Source organism: Gekko japonicus, unplaced genomic scaffold (genome assembly GCF_001447785.1).
Source record: "Gekko japonicus isolate JY-2015 unplaced genomic scaffold, Gekko_japonicus_V1.1 scaffold2682, whole genome shotgun sequence".
NCBI classification, from domain to species: domain Eukaryota; kingdom Metazoa; phylum Chordata; class Lepidosauria; order Squamata; family Gekkonidae; genus Gekko; species Gekko japonicus.
Genome location: NW_015168735.1, coordinates 169,470 through 188,105, shown reverse-complemented (window position 1 = coordinate 188,105; position 18,636 = coordinate 169,470). Strand labels below are relative to the sequence as shown.

Here is an 18,636-nt window from a genome sequence, read left to right as displayed (position 1 = left end):
TTTTTTTTAAAAAAAATAAATAACTAAAAACGAACTGAAAACGAAAGAAGCTAAGAAATAACTGCTAAGAGCTGAGAGGCGAAGCTGAACGCGAGGCTAACAGCAATCCGATCAGACCGAGAAGGAAAGAAGGTCTTTCCAACGCGGCGGTAAGAAAGGAACTGGTGGGATGTCCGCGCCCACCCCTCTGGGCATGCGCGGTGCAGTTCCTGCGCATGCCCTGGGGGCTGGGTGTGAAAATCCGTCAAAAGAGATTGCTACAGCACCAGTCGATCCAGCACATGAACACTGACTCCCATTGGTGTGAAGCACAGAGACCACGACGAAGATCCTAATTTACAAAGAGACATGGTAAGTCACATTCTGAAAAGTGACAATATTCCATGCTTCTACAGACAAGAAACATAAATCAAGACTATGCATACTTTGAAAATGTGTTGATATTTATAGAACAGCTTTCAAAAAAACAGTTATAGAAGGCTCAGGACTGCCCTTTGCAAATCAGCTATTTCTTATGTGGATCTCCCACTGCACAGTGCCATCTTACTAACATCATGTTCAGAAAGTGTAACATGCAAAGATATTGGATCATGAACAAATCTGAAGTAAGGTACTGCCAACTATTTTGATGACTCCCATCTTTTCCCCTGCCATCCATTCAAACTCAGTGTTGCAATTCCAGAAATTGCATAGTATAGCTTGAAGATAGGAAGACAGGAACACCAGCAGACATTGAATACAGGAGAGATGGTTGGCAATGGTCGTGTCGTAATGAGATCTATTATTGAGATGGGTCAGCCTCTCCTACGTGCTTGACTCAGCGAGCAAGATCCAACATCCTCACCTTCACCAAGTATGCAAGTGCAAAGCACTTTCACTCATACAAAGAAAGGGGGGTAACTGAACAACAGCTCTTTATACCTTATAAGATGCTGCTCCTCAAACTGGAACAACTAAAAGCACCCTCCATAAGCAAAGCATTCCTTTAAACCACCCTGGATTCTTGTTAATGTTTGACCATTACATTGTCTCACTGCAAATTTTATGTGGGGAGGGGGGGGGGTTAACTGATTCCAGTTGTAAACCCTTCTCATGCAGGCACTTGCATCATTCTCAGCAATATAAACTGAAGACAAAACTGTTATAATACATTCAATAATAGACATACAGAATGTCACCTTTCCTTGCCTACTGTGAAGAAAGGCAACTTGTAAAAGTGCATTATGGGCATGTCTACAATGACTACCTGTAAGTAATCCTTGTTCAGGATTAGATTAATGTACAGGGCAAATGGGGGAAAAACCTTAGGCGAAATAAACAAAAACTCCTGATGATGCTGTTCTTGTAACATCTAAAGGTACACTTGTTTGAGCATTTGAATTTGTTTTACTAAATGCATCTACTTCCCTCCCCAACTGTAATTCACTGATTTATGATTGGTAGGATGAATGTAGCCTTTCATGACTTGTAAGTAGTTTTGCTTTATCTCCCCACTACTATCAACAATTTATATAGGACTGACCGCAGTGGACAGAAGAACATTTTGCATTCTGCAATTCTGCCTTTCTGTATATTATCAAAAGGAGAACAAGTACGTTGGGAAAAACCCCATACTGCCAACAACTGAATATCAAACTTACCAAGGAGTGGGACAGGTTGGGTGACTGGAGCTGGCATGCTAGTAGAAGTTGCCGGTGGAGGAGCATTTGGATATCCTTTGGAACTATCTACATTTTCAGCATTTGCTCTAGATCCTGAAACTACTGTTGGAATGGGGTTTCCCACTGAAGAGTCTTTTGTAGTGTCTTCATTCATATTGGCCACAGAAGCTATAACAGAGTGATGTTAACAGTAAAAACTTTATGCAAGTGGCACACACACTTCTGTTATGGTCTAATTTAATAATATAAAAGTACACTTACAGTTTGGGATATTTACTCCTGGAGAAGGAGGAATGGAGACTGGAGGAACTGAAACTGGAGGATTAATAGGTGGTGGTGGTCCAGGAGGCAGAAATCCTATGAAGGTAGAAAAAGTAGCTCTACTACAGTACAGATAGTTGTTTCAATTTATCCTTAAATTAAAGGATCTCCTCTGCAGCACTCTGTGTACAGTTCATATACAAGAAAACTTCCTGGAAGTATTTAATTACCTGGAGGTAAATGCATTGGGTTGAAGCCAGGACGCAAAAACGGTGGAGGTGGGGGTGGAGGAACTCCAGGACCAAATCCAGGAGGTGGAATCCCTAAGGGAGGGGTAAATGTAGGCGGCTGAAGTGTACCAACCATTGGAGGACCGGGCTGATGTGGTGGGACCTAAAATGGAACGGAAATGTTTAGTTAACACATTTCTATAGTTTAGTTACTTAGATGTTAACCTACAGAGTTAAACCAATGTGTGATCTTTGTTCCGTTTTAACAGGGCAGAATCTCTCCAAAATAAGTAAGCAAAAGCCACATCTTATAACATCTTTTCTCTAACTGCGTTGTTTTTTTTGCCAAAAAGCATTTTCATATTTCTTCCCTGCACTCACTTTTGTTTCAAAGGTTGTGTCATATAGGGGTAAGAGAACTGCAGACACAGACAGAAGTTTCTGGTCAGGGTGATCCATGCTCTGATATAGTAACAGGTTAAGTTACTATAATACACTCTAAAAGAGGCTGTCTTTGAACACAGTCTGGAAACTTTGGCTGATCTAGATACAGGGATTATATCAGTCATGTGCGAAATGATCTGCACTGGATGCCTATCTGTTTCTGAGCACAATTAAAAGCACTGGTTCTCACCTTAAAAGCTGTAAATAGCTTGGGGCCAGGATACTTGAAGCACCATCTCCTCTCATACTGTCACCCATTAAGAACCTCCTTTCAAGCCCTGCTTTCTGTACCCCTGCCTGCAGAGGTAAGATAGGTGGGAGCAACCAGGTGGCACCTGACCTGTAGAATGTCCTTCTCCTTGAGGCTTGCTTTGGTACTCACCCCTCTCTCTTTGAGGCTCCAGGCCAAAACATTTTTGCCAGTCTTTTAACAAAGGGGTTTAATGTTTTAAAATGATTTTTAAAGCCTGCTTGAGCCTGTTTTATGAAGATCATTTAAAGCAGCTAAATCATCTTATGCCCTGGCTTGGCTTTTTAGTGGTTAAGAATAACTTCCTGGATTGACCACAGCTAAGAAAGAGATAATTTCACATGCAATTTACCAAACGTTTAGTGAATCATAGAGTTGGAAGGAGCCTCCAGGGTCATCTAGTCCAACCCACTGCACAATGCAGGAAATTCACAAATACTCTGAAGACTGAAAAGGAATGGCAGCTCCTTTCTCAGATGTCAAACCACATTCACAGGGACATCTGAAGATAATAATGTACAATTTGCACAGACTGCAATCTCCCTCCCCCTGCAGCATCCTGAAACATTACCTCTCTTCCTGGAGGAGAGGGGATTCCCAGCAACAGAATTCAAAGGGTCAACTTATGGTGACCCTATGAACTAATGTCCTCCAAAATGTCCTATCATTAAAAGCCTTGCTCAGGTCTTGCAAACTGAGGACCATGGCTTCTTTTATTGAATCAAGCCATTTCATGTTGGTTCTTCCTCTTTTCCTGCTGCCTTCATCTTTTCCTAGCATTATTGTCTTTCCCAGTGACTCTTGTCTTCTCACATTGTGACCAAAGTACGATAGCCTCAGTTGAGTTATTTTAGCTACTAGGGAGAGTTCAGGCTTGATTTGATGTAGAAGCCACTTATTTGTCTTTTTGGCATTCCACAGTATCCGTAAAACTCTCCTCTAACAACACATTTAAAATGAATCAGCATCTTCCATAAAACTCTCCTCCAACACCACATTAAAATGAATCAGCATCTGATCATTGCTGCAGTCATTAACATCTCCTTTTTTTAGAGTTGGAATGTAAATTGAGCATTTCCAGTCTGTGGGCTATTATTTTGTTTTCCATGTTTGTTGGAACAGAACTGGGGAGAGATTTCAGGCTGCTATGGGAAGGGGGGGGGAACTGAGCTCCACAGGTGAACATACTTGCCCCCACAGAAACATCTAGTCTTGATCCAAACTGAACATTTTTAGAGTTCTTCAACATTTCAGAATATGTTTAAATGGAATAAACAAATTAAATGGTTTCCACTGTTCTTTAGAACATTTAAATGCTAAAATGAAAAATAAATTTAGAACTTTTTTTTCATTTTATTTAGGTCTTTCAAATTTTCTTGAGGTATGCAGTCTTCAGCTGCTTTTGTTAATAAGTTTGTGCCATGCATCTGATCTGTTGTCATTAACTCCTGCAACCAATTTTGGATGGTTATCACATTAAGCAGGGGTCATTTCGTAGAAAAAGAGGTGCAGGAGCTCATATGCCACACCCCGTGACATCACTGGAAGTGTGTCAGAAGGCAACACCCACCGCTCAGGCTCCACTGGGCTGTTCTGGATTGGTAGCTATTGGGGGGGAGGGGACACGTGCAGATCTGTCCTCGCAGAGGAGGGAGAGCTTGTACCTGAATAAAACCTGGTCTGTTGAGCGTGGCGCTGCGCGCGGTGGCGGCGGGGGGGGGGGGGGGCTCTGCAGCTCACCTGGCTGCTTCTTGCTCCAACTGAAAGCTGCTGGGAGCAGGGGGCGGGGTTTGTTGCATGTGCCCGCCCCCTGGGCTCTTTACTGCCGAAGCGCCGCTCCTGTGCGCTCCTGCAGGAAATGACCCCTGACATTAAGTCAGACCTTCAAAAATAACACCCCATGACACATTAAGTCAGACCCTTCAAATTACTTTCAGCATTCTTTGGGTCCAATTCTCATAGAACTTGATACAATGAAAGTAATTTTTTTCACATTATTTTTGCTTGGTGTTTCATTTAAATTTGTCTTCCAACACTGGGTTTTAAACTTAGCACAAAAGGCTAAGATGTAATGCGACCTCTCAATGACATTACAAAACATCTCATGGAATTGGACCTTACTTCTGAAGAGCAACATGAACCAAGCTTCATGGGAGAAAGAATAAACACAATCTTACCTGTGGCGGAGGCACTGTTATTGGAGCAGGCATGGGAACAGGCATTTGAACTGGTAAAGTTTTAGCTACAGGTGATGTTTGTTCGTTGTGTGCAGCTTCACCTACTGCTCCTCCATTCTGGGCTACTTGGTTTTCTGATTTTTTAGGAATTCCTTTCCATTCTACAAAACATAAAAATGTCTACTGAAATAATGTAAACATTTCAACTATAAAACAAATATTAAATTATTAATTTAAACCTATCCTACAACTTCCTGATATGGTTACATCTTCGTATATTAAGATCACCTTATTTAACTGCTCAATAGTAGCCATTATCACAGTATCTAATTACGGAGTCCAGGTTCTGTGCAGACAATGACATTAACACAAAGGGGCAAGGCACAAAGGCTGAACAGAGTCCTACATATCTGGGGGAACTCCCAGGTATAAAGAAAAATAACACCTCCATGACACTTCTTTGCCCCCATCCACTTCAATATTGTCTGAACATGAGCACAGGGATGGCCAAAATGCCAGCTTTAGACTTCGGCCAGCAGCACTGACCACAAAGCAGAATCATTTAGACACTGACTCCTCATTGCTCAAAAAGTTCAATAAAGTGAGCAGCAGCCAAAGATGCACTGAGCTAGAGTAGAAAAAAGGCAAGGGTAGTGGTGTGAACGTATAAAGGAAGGGAAGAAGGGAATTAAGGGAATAAAGTGGTGTGTTAATGTGAGTTCGGATCTAATACTGGTGGAGGGGGGAGTAAGCAAAAGGGAGACAGGAAGGGATTTGATGAGTAGTGTACAAAAGGAACAGAAATGTGAAGGCCTGCTTTTTTAAAAAAAAAAGCCTGAGAACTTATTAAAATTTTCCGGTGGAAAAAATGGAGAACTTTGGGGAACACTGAACAAAATCTTATGAATTTTTTTCTTTGAAATGCGTGAAATAGTTTAAGAAAGGTTTGATTTACTCAAAATATACAACACAAAAATCTGAGAACCATTTTTCAGTTGTTTCAATGGAAGCTATGGGGGCAGTGAAAAATCTTTGGAAAAGCTTTTTCACAAGGTTTTATTCACTCTATGTACACCATTCAGTTTTTTCAATGGAAACATTATGAAACGTTGGGGGAGCATTGAAAACAACTCCTTTGAATTTTTCTTCCATTCCACTGAAAACATTGGGAAATTTGGAGGAATGCTGAAACAGAATTTTTTATTTTGGAATGGATGAAATATGCTAAAATAGCATAGGGCGCAATAGTTTGCAACTCTTTCTTTGGGTATATTTGTAATTTTGCTTGCAGAAAACTGTACTTTTAAATTCCACAAATGTATCAATCAATACAATTAGATATGCTACTAAAATGATCAATGTGCTTATGTTAAAGCAGCAAAATACGTTTCATTTTGATAGGAAATAAGTACTGCATATCCCTGACCTGGACAGCCTGGCTAACCCGAGCTCATCAGATCTCGGAAGCTAAGCAGGGTTGATCGTGGCTAATACTACAATGGGAGACCAAGGAATAACAGGGATGTGACGTGAAGGCAGGCAATGGCAAACGACCTCTGAATGTGTCTTCCCTCGAAAACCCAAAAGGGTCGCTATAAGTCAGCTGTGACTCGATGGCACTTTCCACCACTGCATATTTAAAATTTCCCCACAATTTCTGGTTTCTTTCTTGGCTCACTGCCAAACTCTACCTACTCAAGCAACCTCTACCTAAAGTACAACAATAACCTAAAAACCATTAAAACTATGATCAAATATTTACTTGTTTCAGTTAAACGGCAACTCAAACTGAGTGTGCAAAAAGTGACAGAATACCCTTACTATCTATGGATAGTAAAACAGGATCTGAATTAAGTGCTTTACAAAAATGCATTTAGAGAAACGTAGATAGCCCCTTTATTAAAGAAAAAGTTATTTCATGCAGGGCAGATTTGGAGTAGGGAAGCAGTTGGAGGGATGCTTAACCTTTTTCTTACTTGCCACTTTTACCAATCTGCTTTTCCATCAAAGGATTCTAAATCACTGGAACACTACCAGCTGAAAAAGCAATTGAGGAACAGGGGTGGAAATGAAAAATGGCACGCAACAGAACAGTTAAGTGCACATACACAGCTGCTTCCTGATCTAAACACCATTTGCTGCGGCATAACCTTAAAAGGGGGCATCTGAGTTTACAATTCGGGGTAGGATCAGTCCTAAAAGCAAGACTAAAAAGATCATTACAGTTTTATCAAATACAAAGTATTCTACCTATAAATGCTTTCCCCTTGATAAAGATGTTTCATAAAGTCAGCTCTTACCAGGACTAAGTGTTTCATTGTCCAACATTCCTCCTTCACAAGAACTTTCCAGGTCTTCAGGCTTAACTTTACTCCATGGTACATAGGTAACACCTAATTCTACATCCCAGTACTGCTTATAGTCTGGTTTAATTCCTTTATTTAAAGCCCATGCAATCTTTAGGAAGAATGGCAACATAAATATTAATCAGTGAGATTTTTTCCCTCTTACACGGAAACTATTTTCTCTCAGAGCAATATAATTCAAAAGTCAAGACATAAAATATACACCATATGCCAGGGTCCCCCTTTTCTGGTGGGTAGAGCCAGGAATGGCTTTTGCCCAGCAAGGCTTCCGATTGGCTGTGCAGATTTTTTAAAAAAATGTTGCTTTGGCAGCAGCTGCCAGCACAGCACAAAGACCTACACTGCATTAACTGAAGTTAAGCTGTGGCAGTCATCTTATGGGTGGCTCTGCCTCCTGCAACAGCCATTTTGTTGCTGCACCCACCATCCATGTCAGAACTCCAAATGTGCCTGCAGGTTCAAAACAGTTGGGTACCTCTGCCATATGCAATGCAAAATTGTAAAAAAACAACATATGTAGAAAATCTTTTAACAGGCAGACAAAGGGCTACATCAGACAATACAGCTGCCACGTGAAAGTCTCTTAAAGAGTTGCTCTTTTGAGCCACTGTTACCAAATTAGCCTATGTGAATTATTCCCTACCAACAGATTTGTCTTTGTGCCACCACTAAATATTCCTTCAGGCAGCTTGCAGCTACGTTGAGACAAATCTTATGATGAAGAAAACACAGAGATCACAGGAAAAGGTAATTAAACAGACATCAAACAATACAAGATTCCTCATCCATTTAAAACATTATGGGGTTTCATACATATTAACTAGCAGATATGCAAAACAAACTTACATATATTGTATTCTGGAGTATATTTCTACCCCAAGTCAAATTCCAGTGTATTTTGAGGTACAAAAATGTTCCATGATTTAAAAAAAATGAATTTGGGTACTGTGAAACACGAAGTCTTTTATAATAACAGCCAGAACTTGAAAATGCACCTCCAAATCAGGCACAAACATCTAACATTAATAAATGCTGGTGTTGCTTTTACCTGGGGGTGTTTTTGCACTCCAGGTGCTCTTCTGTTCACAGAAAGAACACTCTTAAGTGTTAAGTGGCTGTACTTTGGGGGCAATGTTTACTAAATCTAGAGGTGACAATGTGCTGAGAGGACAAAGTTGTAGAGCCACTTCTCTATGCATTCTACCAAAGAAAGCAAAACTGGAGCGGAAACTTGCTCCAATGTCAGTAGCAGGATTTCAATGCCTGCCAAGTATTTATTTATTTCACTTATGCTCCACTTTTTCCTGCAGTGGGGGCCCAAAACATTTCCCCATTCTCCATTTTACCCTCACAACAACCCTGTGAGGCTCATGGCGTGTGTGACTGGCCCAGTGTCACCCAGAAAGCTTCCATGGCAAAGTGGGCATTTGAACCTGGGTCTCCCAGATCCTAGCCCAACACTCTAACCCATTATATCTCACTGGGTCTCATTAGGTAATACGAATAAGTATTTTAATTGTTTCTCAGACCCATTCTGGATACTGATTACTGCAAGTTTCATATATGTAAAAGTTAATCATTATAATACCTTTATAGGTTTCTGATTGGCTTTAAAGTTTCCACGGCTGAGTTTTTGCAGGGCGCGGTATGCATCTTGTCTCTGCACCATTACAATATAGGCACATCCTCTTGGTGGTATCATCTGTTATGAAGTACAGAAACATTACTACAAAGAAAACCAATGTTATAGGGAAGCTATTCTTTTAAAGTATTAAAAATCCTGTTCTACAATATGCCCAATACCTTAAAAAAGAAGCATAAACCACAGCCCAGCAGCTCTGGCAACTGCACAACGTGCCTATTTTTAGTATTTCTGAAGTATCTTTCTACCTTTACAAACTCACTAGATAATGCCCAAGCCAAATAAAAAAAAACAAGAAAAAGTGCATTCTACATAGAGGTGCAAAACAGAGCCCCGAGGCTGGAGGGGGCAGCTTCCATATACTGCTAGCTCCACCCTCCAGATCATGCACTGTTCCCTTGCAATTTTGGCACTGAGGCGACAAATCACACTCCCCCCCTACACCCAGCAGCCTGCTTCACAGCTGAGCCAGTTAAAAGGACACTACAGCTTGGCTGTGAACAAAACAAAAACCCTGTTAAAGGTTTCAAAGGGAGGGAAGACAGAGAAAAAAACAGTTTTGTTCCATCATTCTGAAGGTGGAGCTAAGCTTTTCCTCCCTTCCATGGATTGAATGCAGGCATAGCTTTCATGTGGAGGCTCCTGTCTACAACCACCCTGCCATTGGATCAAAGAAGTTCTCCTTTGGTCTGGCATAAAGGGAAAAGCCCCACAAGATGTGTTCTAAAAAATGTCATTCCATTTATTAATCGCCTATCCCCACAAATTGTGGGTCTCTAAGCGATATACAAAAGTTCTAAGAACATAAAAGACATAAAAACCAGTCCAATAGCATACTATAATTAAAAGCAGGTGACGAAATTTTGTAGCCTCCTTCCATATCTGGTATGTGAGCACTTCACATGTTCAGGGGGGAATAAGTTCTATATAGAAGAAGGGTCCAGGTAGGTAGGGTGCCAGCCATGATGTTAACCGTTGCTGTCCTCAACCAAATGCCTGGCGGAACATCTCTGCCTTACAGGACCTGTGGAATTGCATAAGATCCCGCAGGGCCCTGATGTTATTTGGCAGAGAACATTAAAATAACACAATGTTGCATTGCTCAAAAAAGAAGGGGCATCCTATTGGCCACAGGGGCAAAATGCCTGTGTGAAAACCAAAGTAATTATATTCTGCATTAATATTAGTATGCAACACTGGCTATCCTTAAGTTTTACATAACTAAAAATTCAAGTGAATTAAAAATCATGTTGATTAAAAATACACTGATATAACTTAAAATAAAGAAATAAGTTGCATTTAGCTTTACCCAGGAATTAAAATGCCAGTAAACTGGTGCTTAACGGCTTGCACCCTACCACTCTGCTAAGCAATGTCTGAAACCTTCCTCCAGCCTAAGGAGCCTTCCTCTGACTGTTAAGTGGTTCTTCCTCTAATGGAAGAAATACTTATGCTGGAGGCAGGCTCCCACAAACCAAGGTAGGATACCTCTCGTGGTTTTCTACCTTCTTGCTTTTCATACTCACATTTATGGATTCAATAGGGCCAAACTCCTCTAGAAGACTACCAACATCCTGCTGTGATGTTCGTTTGTCTAGTTGTCCTACCCAAAGTGTAGTACTGCACACTGAAAAGGAAAAAAAGGTATGTTTGCTTCAGTGTTTGTATTTTAATTAAACTAAGTTGTCCTTTCCTCTTTTGCAAATACCCTTTTCATAATCACAGTTAAAACAGTAATGCAGACTAATTTAAGCAGGCTGATCACAGACTTGAAAACACTTTGCTAGGCCATGTCATGAGAACATAAGAGAAGCCAATGTTGGATCAGGCCAATGGCCCATCCTGTCCAACAATCTGTCACACAGTGGCCAAAAACACCAGGTGCCATCAGGAGGTCCACCAGTGGGGCAGGACACTAGAAGCCCTCCCAGTTGCGCCCCCCCAGCACCAAAAATACAGAGCATCACTTGCTCCAGACCGAGAGTCCCTATCTATACCTTGTGGCTAATAGCCACTGATGGACCTCTGCTCCATATGTTTATCCAATTCCCTCTTGAAGCCATCCATGCTTGTAGCCGCCGCCACCACCTGTGGCAGTGAATTCCATGTGTTAATCACTATTTGGGTGAAGAAGTACCCATTTATATTCACTCTCTGTTTCCTATAATTAGCCAGTTTTTGACCCACAAGAGGGCCTGTTCTTTTATCCCGTGACTATTGAGCTTACTTAGGAGCCTTTGATGAGGAACTTTATCAAAAGCTTTCTGGAAGTCAAGGTAAACAACATCTATCGGGCCCCCCTTGTCCACATGGTTGTTCACCCACTCAAAAAACACTAACAGGTTAATGAGACAAGATCTTCCCTTACAGAACCCATGCTGAGTCTGCCTCAATAGTTTTTGTTCATCAGTGTGCCTACTAATTCTCTCCTTAATAACGGTTTCCACCAACTTATCCAGTATGGACGTCAGATTGACTGCCCTGTCATTTCCTGGATCTTCTCTGGAACCTTTTTTAAAGGTGGGAGTGACATTAGCTACCTTCCAGTTCTCAGGAATGGAGGCAGATTTTATATGAAATAATACATATTTTTGTCAGGAGATCCACAAGTTCACATTTGAGTTCTTTCAGAACTCTCAGATGTATGCCACCCAACCTGGTGATTTATCAGTTTTTAAGTTGTCTATCAGTCATAGAAACTCTTCTCTCGTCACCTCAATCTGACTCAGGTCTTTCAACACCCCTCCCGAAATCACCAGTTCCGGAGTGGGCAAGCACTTCTCATCTTCCACAGTGAAGACAGAGGCAAAAAATGTATTCAGCTTCTCAGCCATTTCCCTATCCTCCTTCAGCCTGGTTTTGTCTTTTGTACAGCTCCCTCTTGTTCCAAAAAGCATCCCAGTGCCTAACAAACTTGAATGTGTCCTATTTAGGTAAAAAAGCAGCGCTCTCCTAACATCTAGAGTGTGGAGGAGTCGCTGTTGTCCATCTTCTGGGTTAGGGAAGAAATTAGGCAATAAGATCTCCGAGGCTAGGTGAAATTCGGAGACCACATTAGGCAGAAAAGATATGTCAGGCACCAGTTTCACACCATCCGGTAGGAAAACAAGGAAAGATGGGTCATGATGCAGGGCCACGAGTTCGCCTACCCTCCTGGCCAAGGTGATGGCGATGAGAAAGGCAGTTTTCCATGCTGCATGCTTTAGCTCACAAGTTGCCATGGGCTCAAAGGGCCGCCCCATGAGATGGTGGAGCACCAGCGGTAAATCCCACAAGGGTACCAGTGAACGGATCGGTGGATACAAGTGGAGGAGACCCTTCATAAATCTCTTTGAGACCAGGTGAGAAAAAACGGAAAAGCCGTTGAAGCCCGGATGGTAGGCCGACATAGCTCACAAATACACCCTGAGTGAGGAGTGAGAGAGCCCCTTTTCTGCCAGCGAGAGCAGAAAGTCTAAGACTTGGTCAATCCTGATAGAAGCCGGGGGGACGTCAGAGGGCTGTATGGAGGCCAAGAAGCAAACCCACTTCCCACTGTAGGAACGTTGCGTAGAATCTTTCCTGACATTGAGAAGCACAGTAGTGATTCTGTCTGAGAATGTTAAGTGACCGCGAGATAAGCTGTTAGCTTGAGCTTGTATACCTTGTGGAATAGCAGAGCTCCTCCCTCCACCAGGAGCAGATCTGGCACCTGTGGGAGGGGATGGCGCGCCTTGGATAGCGAGAGGAGATTGGCGAACCAAGGTTGCCTCGGCCACCAGGGGGCAATCAGGATGCACCTTGTATGGACCCTCATGAGTTTTTGGACCATCTTTAGCAGCAGAGGCGGGAACATATATAGGAAGTTGTTGTTCCATGGATACAGGAGTCCATCTCCCAAAGCCTTGGGATCCTGAGCTGCCCTGCAGCAAAACAGGTTGCACTTCGAGTTGTACCTGGTGGCGAAGACATTGATGTGAGGCGTACCCCACTTTTGAAACACGGGATGTAGGTAGGTCCAGTTCAGCTCCCAGTCATAACACTGAGAGAGACCCCTGCTTAGCAGGTCTGCATGCACACTGGCCTTGCCAGCGATGTGTGAGGCAATGGGAAAGATGGCAGAGGTATGCACCAGGCCCAAAGGTCTAGAGCCAGGAGGCAGAGCCTGTGGGAGACTGTTCCACCCTGCCTGTTGACATAACCGAGGGCCGTCGTATTGTTGGTTAAGACAGTCACACATTGTCCTGTGACAAGAGGCTGGAAACATTGAAAGGCGAGTTTGATTGCCAAAAGTTCCAGAAAGTTTATGTGTTTCCTTGAGGTTACAGCATCCCACCTGTGACCTACAGAGAGGCCATTGAGGTGGGCTCCCCAGCCCCACCGCGAGGCATCGGTTGTGAGGGTGAGAGTAGGAATGAGAGGTCGGAAAGGGATCCCCTCCATCAGGTTGTCCACCATAGAAGGGAGTCGCGTGCCTCTTGTGGTGGGGAAAGACGAACTGATTGGAACATCTGAAGGGGATTGAAGTGCCAAATGAACCAAAGCTGGAGTGGTCGCATTCGCAGCTTTGCAAAGCGAAGGACTGCAGTTGTAACCGCATTAGGCCCAGAAGGCATTGAATCTGGAAGGCAGAGGAGGTATCTCGTAGTTGAACCTGTTCTGCCAGAACGGTCAGGGTTAGTGCCCTGTCCTGGGGCAGGAAAGTTGTGCCCTCTTTGGAGTCGAGTATCGCCCCTATGAACTGCACCCTTTGAGAAGGGGCTAGATATGACTTTTTGTGGTTGACTCTGAGGCTGAGACAGTGAAGGAGATTGAGGGCTTGGGATATATGACGAATGAGAAGGTCCCTGGAAGGGGCAACCAGAAGCCAGTTGTCGAGATACGGGAACACCGTCAGGCCGCAGAGGCAGAGATGTGCCACAACGACCACCATCATTTTGGTAAAGACCCGCGGGGCCATGCTGAGGCCAAACGGTAGACTCCTGTATTGGTAGTGGCTGCCTCCTATTGCGAATCGGAGGTATTTGTGATGGGCAGGGTGGATAGTGAAATGGAAATAGGCATCATTGAGGTCGAGGGTGGCCATCCAGCATCCCTGGGACAGAAGAGGCAGAATGACTGGTAGTAATGTCACTTTGAATTTTTGGTACTGTATATAGGCGTTGAGGTCACGAAAGTCTAAGATCGACCTCTGCCCCTCATTTCTTTTGGGAATCACAAAGTACCGGGAATAAAAACGAGTCCCTGGTGATCTAGAGGCACGGGTTCTATAGCACCCTTCGGCAGAAGTGCAGCGACGTCTTCGAGGAGAAATGATGATGGGGGAGTGGTGACAACTACAGGAAGAGGTGGGAGTTCCATGGATTCGATGGAATAGCCCTTGGCTAAGATGGAAAGGACCCATTGGTCCGACGTAATGGCGGCCTAGGACTGCAAATAGGGATGGAGGTGGGTAGGGTCAGAAGAGGTAGACAGGCGGAAGTCAAAGGTCCTGCTTGCCGGGTTTGGGTTGTTTCGGTCTGACAAGTTGCTGTCCAGAGCCATATCTTTGTCTGGCCTGGTACTGCTGCCTGTTTGCAGATGGGGATCGACGTGGCCTGTAGCCCTCATCCAGCGACGGCTTAGTGTATTGATGTCTGGAGCTGTAACGAGACCAAGAGCAAGGACGAAAGGGCTTAGAGGGGGCAGAGATCCCCAGCGACCTCGAGGCCTTAAAGCTCTTATCCATGTCCTGGAGCATCGAATCAGTGGACGCATGAAAGAGACCTTGGCCATTGAAAGCTAAGTCCCCTATGTACGCCCTGGTGTCAGCAGGGAGTGCGGTGGTCCTCAGCCAGGAATGTTTTTTGCCAGGCATGCCTACGGAGGGCAACTGTGGACAACATCGTCTTAGAGAATGTGTCTAAAGTATGTTTGGATTAATTGATTATTTGTTTAGAGAGCAGCAAGACTTCCTTTTGCAGCTTCCTGGCCTCCTGACGTTTGTCCTCAGGCACTGAGGTCAAAAGGTTGGCAAAGCGCTCCCAGAGTGAGTACTGGTAACAGCCCATGCACGCAACATAATTAGATGTCTTAATGCCAAGGGCTCCTGCCGAGTAAAAACGACGACCAGTGGAATCTAACTTCTTGCTCTCCTTATCGGAAGGGGTAGCAAGGGTACGTTTACTCTTAGAGGCAGACGACACGACCATGGAGTTGTGCTTGGGGTGGATATGGAGGAATTCAGCCTCCGTCTCTTGGACCCGATACATATGATCGATATGTCTGGACAACACTGGAGCAGAGGAAGGCTTGTCCGACGGGGACTTAGCCGCCTGTAAGAGGACGGTCGACATCGGGAGAGCGATCGACGTGGAGGTATCGATCTGCATGACATCAAAGACAGCGTCCCGACACCGAGGGTTGGGGTTGGACGATCGACAGACCCAGGGAATGTGCCATCCTCTTGACCAATCTCCGTATGAAGAAAGATCCTCTGAAGGAGAGATCGGCAGATTGTCCGACACCGTAGGTCTTGGTGAAGGATCATCAAGCGATTCGGGGCATTCTGAATTGTCGGTGCCGGTATCGGAGACAAAGGATCTGGAAAGCGATACCAGTGCCGCAGGGGTATCCAGTATCAGAGCGACCTTTGGTGGTAAAGCATGGGTGGAACGGAGAGGAGAAGGTGGGTGACAAGGTTCCTCTGGGGCTTTGGATTGTGACGCAGAATGCTTAGATTTACGGTGGGGAGAGCGTGAACGACGTGACCCATGGTCCCAGTTCAACTGTGGCCTAGGCGTCAGCCATGGCATCGATGCCGACATCGGATACGATGTGAATCAACAAGGCATGTGCCCCCTACGGTCCCACGATACAGATGGGTCAAAGTAGGTCGGGGAGTGTGGTCTCAATTCCCGTCTAGGCGAGTACGAGAGCATGGGCCTGGAATGATGGTACTCTGGGCACTCCTCAGATTGATATCGATACTCCTCGCATCTGAGCGATCGTTGATTTCCCAGGAAATCACCGACTGGGAACGAACTCTATGAGACCGACGTGGGACCATTCCCTCGACTTCAAACGGCGAGGCTGAAATTGGTCCAGAGTCGACAGAAGCCTCTGATACCGGGGGGTTCAGGTGCCGGATGGGTGAGTCCAGTAACTCAATCGTAGGCAGCTCCGGTATCGGAGTATCAATGACGTCGGGTTGCACCCACTGAAGAGGGGGTAATGCAGAGCTCGTTTGCACTTTCTCACTGCTCAGATTCTGAGAATTACGCACAGTGCCAGTGAGAGAAGACTTAGCTTTCTCGTGCTTCTCTTTTTTCTTCTTTCTGGCCGGTGTAGAGGCGGATGAGGCCTCGTTCGATGCCAAGCGCTTAGAAGACTGTCCCCCATCCGATGCTGACTTTGCACAGTGTGGGGGATTCGGTGTCGAGGTACCTCCCAATATCGACATGGTTGTCGTTGGTTGGGAGATCGAAGGAGTCTCGGCCGACATATCTCCCACAGGCATGGGGGTCAATGCCGATTCCCAAAGCACTACTCGAAGCCTCGTGGCTCTGTTCTTGGGAGTCTGGTTCGAGAACTTCGCACAATGGCGGCAAGCGTCTGGGTGATGAGTCTCCTCGAGGCAAATAATGCAGAGTATGTGGCTGTCACGAGGGGCAAGTTTGCTGCCACAGCCAACACACAGTTTGAAACAGCCCCCTCTTTTGGCCATAAAAGAGTAGAATGGTCCAAAAGAAAAAAGTCCCTTGATAAGGCGAAATAAATTTTACCTCGGGGGGGGGGGGGGGGGGCGGGAAGCAGCCTGAGGCAGCAGCCACCCTCACCGAAAAGTCCTTTTTATATATATCTATTTCTAAAGAACAAAATAACATAAATGCTGTAAGCGAAAAAAGTACAATGTGAACAATCCCTCGTGAGAGGAAAAAACGCTTCTTCACCGACCGGCAGAAAATGAGCTGTTAACAGCGTGGCGGTCAGAGGAGAACTGGCGGGATGTCCGCGCCCCTCCTCCTTGGGAATGCACAGTGGGGTTCCTGCGCATGCCTCGGAGAGAGGCACGAAAATCCCGTTGTGAGCTTTGCATACCACCGATTTGGATCAGAGCAGGCGCATAATCCCATGGGTGTGATGCACAGAGACCACGAAGAAGATCCAGGAGCTCCTTACACAGGGCACAAATCCAAGACTTCTGTCCAGTGGGCAGATAGTCATACAGAATAAACTGAAGATGACTGGCAAACTGAATAAGGAACTAACAATCATTCATATAAAGCATACCTCAGTTGCTTGTACAATGGATAACATTTACATCAATGTGACAGAACAAAGCAGACCACATCTGGTGGGTTTTAAAATTTCTTGTGGAAAAAAAGGAAATTCATTAAATTATTTTATTTATGTTTAGGAACAAAGTGGCTTGTTCACTGGTGTTCTATCCGGAAATAAACTAAGGTTGATCGTTGTAACTTGTTTTACAGTCTCATTCCAGCCTGAGAAGTGTTTTAATACCTTCACTTTAAGGTGCTATACGTTTTAGACTATTTCTATGCTCTTATTGGGTATTTAACACTGGGCCTTTAGTAGTTAATTGCTAAAACTTTTGTTCTTATGTCTTGCTTTGTAAGCTGCCTTGAACAGGTAACATAAATAAGGTTGCATAAAAATTCTCCAAATACTGCAACAGGTAATCTTTGAAGAATATGACTTTTCAATACTTTTTCTGAAAGCACACGTAAACTGTTGAAACATTTTAATAATATGAAGAACTATGCAGTAGGAACAGTACGTGCTGTATAACAGTGTCAGTCCCTTACAATTTAAAAATAACAAGGAAGAAAACCCAATATTTATTGCTGTATAAATTAAGGCTGACCCACATAACCCTGAAAAGTACACTAAAATGTGAGCTGATGAAACTTGGGCAAATATTAGCATAGCTTAAAAACTCATTTGATTGTTTTACTGCTCAAAGATTCACAGTTTGTATTGTCTTAAGAGCCAACCAAAATTTGTAGTCACCAAGAATATACCCTCCCCCACAAGAGGAGAAGCTTGAGGTCTTTTCTATGATGTCACATTAAACACCTCAGAAATACACATAAAGTCAAGAAGAATCTCTCTCCTTCCTTCCCAGCTCCTCCCAAATGGGTGAAGCTTGTTCAAGGACGGTTTGGAGCTGTAACCTGACTCAGCCAAGCCCAACCCTCCACCAAAGCTCTGAGTCGGAGAAGGAGAACTCTAACCCTGAACAGAGCTTTGGAGGAACTCTGGGCACTTTCAAAGTGCAAGAGAGCATAAACAAGTTTCAGCGTTCCTCCCAAGCTGCACCTTCACAGTACTCAGCAAACCTGCAAAGAACATCACAACTGCGGGGATGATCCTCTAGCTTCTTCCCCAGCTCTAAGCTCAGGAGTAAATGAGTCATGCTTGCCTGTCAGAAGTCCAATTCTAATTTTTGTAAATGTACATATCAACACTGAGCCATTAGTCTTAGAAATTCTCAGAAAATTCAGTGGTCCAATTAAATGGCATTGAAAAACTGAGTTTGGACACGAAACAATTTCACAACCATATCCTTGAATTCTATTTTAGCACGCTATCAGAATTTTGTGTTACAGACTTCAGCTGCAGGT

General features: G+C 44.0%; 1 protein-coding gene across 1 annotated transcript in view; it reads right to left on the bottom strand.

Annotated features, from left to right (window-relative positions):
* The window catches only part of SCAF4 (SR-related CTD-associated factor 4), an 85,016-nt gene that overhangs the window by 19,043 nt on the left and 47,337 nt on the right, over nucleotides 1-18,636 (bottom strand). Inside the window, exons 13-19 of the mRNA XM_015415609.1 lie at nucleotides 10,558-10,658; nucleotides 8,978-9,091; nucleotides 7,324-7,480; nucleotides 5,024-5,184; nucleotides 2,153-2,315; nucleotides 1,923-2,018; nucleotides 1,641-1,829 (exon numbers count right to left, since the gene is read on the bottom strand). Of these exons, the coding sequence (XP_015271095.1) occupies nucleotides 1,641-1,829; nucleotides 1,923-2,018; nucleotides 2,153-2,315; nucleotides 5,024-5,184; nucleotides 7,324-7,480; nucleotides 8,978-9,091; nucleotides 10,558-10,658 (981 nt within the window). The remainder of the gene's footprint in view (nucleotides 1-1,640; nucleotides 1,830-1,922; nucleotides 2,019-2,152; nucleotides 2,316-5,023; nucleotides 5,185-7,323; nucleotides 7,481-8,977; nucleotides 9,092-10,557; nucleotides 10,659-18,636) is intronic.